Raw genomic sequence first — 7,631 nt, 5'->3', positions numbered from 1 at the left:
TAGGGCATCAAGACTCTCAACAGCTCACAGTCTTGATTTGATTGGATCTTAGCACTGCTTTTGATGCCGTTGATCATGACATTTTATGAGATCGACACAAGAATCTGGTCGGCGTCTCTGGTAATGTTTTTAAGTGGTTCAGTTCTTATCTCGCAGATCGACGCTTCTTTGTAAGTTTGGATACACGTTCTTCAGGAACCCATGAAATCAGCTATGGGGTTCCCCAGGGGTCAATTTTAGGCCCAATCCTTTTTAGCCTATACATGCTGCCACTCGGGGGTGTCATCAGGAGACATGGCGTCAGCTTCCATAGCTATGCTGACGACACACAGCTGTGTTTGGCGGTGTCTCCTGATGGCACAAGGTCGATTGATGCCCTTCTATTTAATCTTTGCACTGTTTATAAATCATGTTGAGCACTTTGTATTACATTGTTGTATAAAAAGTGGGATATAAATAAGCTTGATTGATTGATTGATTGATTTCTGTGATTCCATAAACTTTGGATAGAACGTTTTTGAACCAGCAATTTTTGAAAAGCTGCATCACAAGAGATCTTTAATATTGCCAGTATTAATGCATTAGAAGTGTCAGTGAACTATATTGCTATCTGCATTGGTGATATTTTGTTTTTAAAATATCAGGATATTGACATATATCCAATATCCTGGATTCCTAAAAAAAAACCTTCCTGTTTCTCAGTTTTAATTGATTGTTTTATTGCAATTTTAGGTGTTTGTATGTTGTTGTTTTACTGTTTTTTCTTTCTTCTTTTTCTGTCGCACTTTGAGATTACCAATTTTAAAGTGCACTACAAATAAGACATTATTATTATTATTATTATTGTTATTATTACATTATTATTATCATTATTATTGTTATTATTATTGTTGTTGTTGTTATGTGGCTTGTCTTTGCCGGGTTAATTCTCGCGAGATTTCCAGGACTCCTCCTCTGTCGCGCTTCGTATCCCACAATGCATTGCGTTCACTCGTCGGATCATGGACCCAAGCGGTAAGCCAAAGGCTAATTCGGGCCGACCTCAACAAACTCGTTTAAAAGTGTGATATTTTCCTCCACTCTGCTTCAGGCGTGGCTCTCCAGAGCGTGATAAACGTCTATAGCCGCACCGTCCCGGGTTCTCTTCTGCCGCCGCTCCTCTGGAGCTTTATTAAAGCAGCGGCGCTCCAACTAGCATGCTATTCCGAGACGGGCTAGTTTCGGAGTAACGCTGCTAGCGCCGCTTTTCGTCTAGAGTTGATTTTCGGATTATTAAAATAACAACAGAGCCGTATTGCATCCACGTTCTCCGTTCTCCGCCGAACTCAGAATAACCGGCTCCGTCCGTGTTTGTTTGTGTTGCGCTCACTGCGGCTGCTTCGGGGCGCGAAAGCTAACTGGCTAATGCTAGCAGATAGCCAGTTACCACATAGTTTGTTAGTCCTGTTGTTGTTTCCAATAGTTTATTTTTTTTTTAATCCACTTATGTTCAGCTCTCTTGCAATAATGTGGTTGACATAGTTGGTCATCCGAACTTCAAAACTGTCACTGTCAGATCTCCAGATTCTATTGGTGTCACTGATTCTTTGAACGTTTATTTCAGTTAGTGATATTTTGAGTCAAACACGGAGGGTGAATTTTTGCCTTGAACAGTTATACAGTTACCGTTTTACTCTAACATGACAACTCGTGTTTTATCGCCAACATATATTAAAAAATGTATATACATATCTATATATAAAAACGTCGATCTGTATTGTTTGTAAATGTGTTGTTTCCCACTCACTTACAGATCTGCAGCCTTCAGTCAACTTCAACAAAATTCTAATTAATTTAAGTAGGACGAGGCTAAAGTACCTCAAGAGGACTATATTTCACAGCACATTATACTATGTACAGTTCGAGACTAATGAAGGACTTGACAGGGAGCATGCAAACTACACACAAGCAGCTTTGAACGTTCTTGCTCTGATATATCAGAATAAGAGCCCACAAGACCTTCCAAGGTAGAGCTTTGTGAAAGTGCTTCAGTTCCATTGTCACGTAAGCGGGCAAGGGAAAACCAAACCTTTCTGACACGCTTGGGCTCTGCGTCTGTATAGACACCAGAGGCCCTGCTCCTGCCTGCACACCACGGCCGTAGAGAGGACTTCTTCTGCACAACTGATCAATATATGGTGATATTGACTTGAGGTCATATCGCCCAGTCCCAGTATCGCTTGTGTGTGTGAGCCCCGAAACTCTTTAGCGTGAAGCATGACTTAGAATTCCATGCTGAGCAGGTAATCTAGCCTCTGGTGCTTTGGATGAACTGGTCATCAAACTTCTACACCCGCTAGTTACAGTTGCAGATGTTAAAATTAGACTCATGAACGTTACAACACTTCAAAACTTCATTACAGATGTTGCTAAATGGTGTTCGCCAAGACAGCTACATTAAATTTTTTTTTTGATCATCTGCTATTTTTAGCAGCGACGACGGACATTAAAGGAAGTCCTTCGCCAATCAATGTGAATCACTGGCGAACTCTGTGGGTCCAAATGTCACTGGTGATTAAGTTGCTGGTGTTTTTGTTTGTGCTCGGCAGACAATGATCTTCAAGGAAGCGATGGCTCTGGGAGTCTGGGAGGCCCGGACGTTCGCAGACGGATCCCCATCAAGCTCATATCCAAGCAGCCGATAAGGAGCAAGCCTCAGCCGCGAGTGCAGAGGCCCCCCGGCAGACTGTGTAAAGGTGATCCTGGACATGATGGTAGGCGCACTGCGCAAAGTGCAGCATGCCTGTTAAGCGCTGTGGTTCCACAGTGTCGCCTCAAACCAAGGGTCCTGCGGCGGATTTGGAGGTTTCGCGATTCCAAAACGTACATGGCCAGCTGGAGTTTCTCGGTTGTGTGCGCGCACACACACACACACACACGGCATTCACTTAGTGTTGATAACTCGTATCAAGATACAACCTCAATTTCCAAAAGGTCGGGACAATTTTGAATTAAATCCGAAATGCAATGATTTGTGACTCGTTTTACGAGGAACATGAGCTCATTTTGAGTTTCATGACAGCGACACACCTCAGACAGTGAGGCTGCGTCATTTCTGTCTGAACATCCGACAAGTGAAGAGTTGTAGGAGTTTTAGGGTTGCCGCCAGACGTCATGGTTTTAAAACTCCGGCTCTCCAGGAGAAGCTCTGACATCAAAACAACAACCAGCAGCTCCTCCAGGCCGCCAGCAGAGTTTGTACTGCTTCCTGTTCTCACCTTCTACTGACCTCAAGTTGTCTGTAGAGAGAAAACATGCAAACATTCCTACATTTATTACTTTACTGCAGAGAGGAGTTTATTACAGCCTCATATAAAAGTGTGCAACCTGAGTAAGGAAATGAAACTGCACTTTGAATGAACTATTAATTTAATTTGAGAGTCAGATAATGCAGCAAATATCCTTCAAATGAAACAGCATTTTTGCTAATGCGTTTTGTTTACATTAATTCAGACCACACCATTTTCAATTGCCCATATATATTCTAATTGATCCGTTGAGGTTTAAAAGCAATTTAAAGAGTTTAACATCACTTTGCAAGGGAAGAAGCATTTGTAGTCCCAGTGTCAGAATTAAAGACAAATAAGTGTCGACAAGGCAAACCAACTTGGCGAAGGCGGCGCCGTTGTGCTCTCGCCGCCACCCGCGTCGCTAACGTTCGCCTGTTGTGTGTCACAGACAACTTCGGCTTCAAGCAGGAGGACCGCTTCGACTGCGGCGCCAAAGCCGGCGACGTGTTTGCCGGCCAGAGGAGGTTCCCCCAGGCGATGTTCTGGGACTACAAAGTAAGTCGCGGCGCCGGAGGACCGAGCGGTGTCTCGCGTCGACGGACCACAACATGTGACCTGCCGCTCTTGTTTCCTGCAGCTGAATCTGATCGGCGAGAGAGACGAGGTTCCCATTCACTTCTGTGACAAGTGCGGCCTCCCCATCCACCTGTACGGGCGGATGGTACGTCCCCCGTCCTCCCCCCCCCCCGGCCGGCGTGACGCGAGCTGAGGCGCGCCACCCTTGTGTAACTCTCCTGTCCTTCCGCCTTCCTCAGATTCCCTGCAAGCACGTTTTCTGCTACGACTGCGCTCTGCTCCACGAGAAGAAAGGCGAGAAAATGTGCCCCGGGTGAGTCCGCAGTTTATCTTCTCAAGACGGTGGAACCTTGGTCTTTATTTTCTGAAGCCACCGGATGGCGCCGTCCGTACAACAAACGTCTCGGCCTTCCTCTTGAGGCCGATGGCGCCATCTGGTGGAGTCTGAAAATGAGTCGGCCGCCACTTGGGGGCGTTGTTGAGGTGTGACTTAAGGAGTGGCCGTCTTGTCCCCTGTGTTCAGCCTGACGCTGTACAACTGCACCGACCCTGTGCAGCGCATCGAGCAGTGCCAGCGCGGCTCCCTCTACATGTGCAGCGTGGTTCCCGGGTGCAAGCGCACCTACCTGTCGCAGCGCGACCTCCAGGCCCACGTCAACCACCGGCACATGCGCGCCGCCAAGTCGTCGGCGGGCCGCCAGGAGCCGGTGCACATGCCCCCGGCCTCCGACCTGTCGGAGCGGTACCGCGTGCCTCCGCCCCACCTGCCCAAGAACCACGTCCACCTCCCCAACCCGCTGCAGCACGGCCACGACCCCTACAGCCAGCCGCCGCCGCCCACCCCCCACGACGGCCCGCCGCCGAGCTCCGCCCACGGCCCCGAGACGTTCCGCATCGCCACGGTGACCACCCGCACTCACAGCAACCTCATCACCGTCCCCATCCAGGACGACTCCTCGTCCTCTCGGGACCCCCACCCCGGCGGGCCCGGCCCCGGCCAGCCGCCCCACCACCACCCGGGGGACTACCCCGGCCAGCCCCCCGTAGTGTCGCACTCTCACCACATGATGGCGCCGCCGCAGCAGCACTTCGGCCCGCCGCCCCCCGCCTCCCCCGCCGCTCGCCCACCCCATGCAGCACCCCCCCCAGGGCTCGGGGACGCCACACATGGTGTACAACCAGGCCCCTCCGCCCCCCATGTCCACGGCCCCCCCGCCCATCACTCCGCCGCCGGGCCACATCCTGGGCCAGCTGCCCCCCTACATCAACCACCCACACCCCGGACCTCCGCCGCAGCACAGCGGCCCCCCCATCAACGCCCCCCCACCCCACCACTACAACCCCAACTCCATGCAGCAGTTCCCCGAGGACCAGGGCACCCTGAGCCCCCCGTTCAGCCAGCCGGGGGGGCTCAGTCCCGGCATGTGGCCCGCGCCGAGAGGGCCCCCCCCTCCGCGGATGCAGGGCCCCCCCCCGCAGGGCCAGATGCCCGGGCCGCACCACCCAGACCAGGGCCGCTATCGGCCGTATTATCAGTGAACTGCCGGGCGGACGACGGGAACGGGTCCGGCGGCGTTCTGTTCCGCGCCGCTCGTCTGCAAAATGTGACGGTAGATCTCAGGACGACTACGATTTGGACACAACTGCCCCGGCCAGACGTGTATGTGGCGCACACTTTAGTTCACTGTGCCCAACGTCCCGTTCCAATTGTTCAGTGGCCCGAAATGAAGCAGGAATGTCCGACGTTTTTCTAATAGCTATCAATAAACATCTTTGTATATATGTCAGCCGGTGTGTCACACGTTCACTGTACCTCCGAGACTCCTCTCCTCTCCTCTCCTCTCCTCTCCTCTCCTCTCTCTGTCTCAATAAATTTTTAACTGCAGGTTTTCTCTCGTCCTTGTTCGAGGTTGCAGCTGAAGCGTCGTCCAGTTTGGTTCTGATCCAACGTCTGCAGCCACGTTTTGTCCCGATGAGATCAACGTGCACTTTGACCGAAAACCAATCCGTATTTAACAAGACGCCATCATCTCTTCACTTATCATGCAGCTTATTGCTTTCCAGCACACTCCTCGGAAGTGTTTTTGAAATCAGCTCTTAACGTGCCTGCATCGGTCTTTTTGTGAATATCCGTACATTTTATTTGGAACAGTTAAAAGGTTGGAAAACTTTCTTTTTAAATCAGCCGGTTTCCATGAAGAAAAACATGAGTTTTGTCGTTTAAGACTGTTTTCTGACTTGTAATGTTTTCCTAAAGTGGTCCCAGGAAGTCAGCAGGAGCACAACCAGCTTCCAGGTCGTTGGTTTGAGGAAAACGTGACACAAGTTGAATGTTGGGAAAGTCATGAACATTTTAATTGAATTGATAGGGAACACTCAAAATTTCACAGTATGAGAAGTTTCTGTGGACAAATCCGACACCTGGCGGCCGACTGTTTAGGGTTCTAATGCAACAGAAACAATTTGAAACGTGAGGTCACAGTGAAGCGTAACAGGGAACGAATGTGACAAACGGTTGATCAGGAACAGGAACAGGAAGTGACGGTGGTCAGAAATCCTTTGAATAACTTCCCCAGAGAACTGCGGCGAGGAGGTAGCGGGCCCGTGAGCGTCACTGCTGTCAGCCACGATCCTCCTCCTGCACGGACGGCGGCGCAGACTGTCGCTCTTCTAAAATTTGCTCTCTGAAAGCTGCAAAATAGACACAAATTCAAGCGTTACCACTGCTTCACCTTCAGCAGGTTTACCATTCACATCTCTAGAAATGAAACACCGGTTGGCAGTTCCGACCCAAGGCTGAATTGAATTGAAATGAATGAAATATTAATTTTGCTTTTGTTTTAATTATAATCTATTTTTTCAATTTCCAGTAGCTTACAGTACCTATAGGTTTGAAAGTGTCTCTTGGTATGGCAGAGAGGCTGTCTTACTGTGAAGGCCACACCCTCTCCTGGAGGCCACACCCTCTCCTGAAGGCCACACCCCCTCCTGAAGGCCCCCTGCTGCTCTGTGTGTGTTTGCTCATCGGCAGTCAGTTCCTCAATATAAAAACCATTTAGGTAAAAAGGCAGATCGCTACGCTGCCTTAGGGTGTAGCTGTGCTATGCTAAATGCTATACGTACGTTCACAGTGCATTAGTGAATTGATAGACGCTGCTACGCGCTCTAGCTAGTTGGTGGGTTAACAGGCAGGATGACGACGAAGACGATAGAGACAATAAAGACATTTTCACAACTTTCTTTTGAGGAAAAGCAGCAACTTTTAAAAGATAAGAGACCAAAACCTGAGCTACAGACCTCCTGCAGAGGAAAGATCAGAACATTGTTCTGCTTTCATGTCAATCTGGGGACCGGATGTTCTACAGGAGAGGTTTCAGCACCACAGACACTCTACAGGAGAGGTTTCAGCACCACAGACACTCTACGGGAGAGGTTTCAGCACCACAGACACTCTACAGGAGAGGTTTCAGCACCACAGACACTCTACGGGAGAGGTTTCAGCACCACAGACAGCTCTACAGGAGAGGTTTCAGCACCACAGACACTCTACAGGAGAGGTTTCAGCACCACAGACACTCTACAGGAGAGGTTTCAGCACCACAGACACTCTACGGGAGAGGTTTCAGCACCACAGACAGCTCTACAGGAGAGGTTTCAGCACCACAGACACTCTACAGGAGAGGTTTCAGCACCACAGACGCTCTACAGGAGAGGTTTCAGCACCACAGACGCTCTACAGGAGAGGTTTCAGCACCACAGACACTCTACGGGAGAGGTTTCAGCACC

General features: G+C 49.7%; 1 protein-coding gene across 1 annotated transcript; it reads left to right on the top strand.

Moving 5' to 3' along the window:
- Window positions 1-991: 991 nt before the first annotated feature.
- LOC308146245 (E3 ubiquitin-protein ligase Hakai-like) lies at window positions 992-5,516 on the top strand. Its single transcript, XM_080517972.1, is given in 7 exon segments — window positions 992-1,014; window positions 2,589-2,753; window positions 3,718-3,824; window positions 3,907-3,990; window positions 4,085-4,158; window positions 4,369-4,945; window positions 4,947-5,516. Coding segments are annotated over 7 exon segments (1,458 nt in total). The 5' UTR covers window positions 992-1,001; the 3' UTR covers window positions 5,385-5,516.
- Window positions 5,517-7,631: the final 2,115 nt, after the last annotated feature.

Source organism: Blennius ocellaris, assembly GCF_963422515.1.
Source record: "Blennius ocellaris genome assembly, chromosome: 22".
NCBI lineage: Eukaryota > Metazoa > Chordata > Actinopteri > Blenniiformes > Blenniidae > Blennius > Blennius ocellaris.
This window is presented reverse-complemented; position numbering and strand designations above follow the sequence as displayed.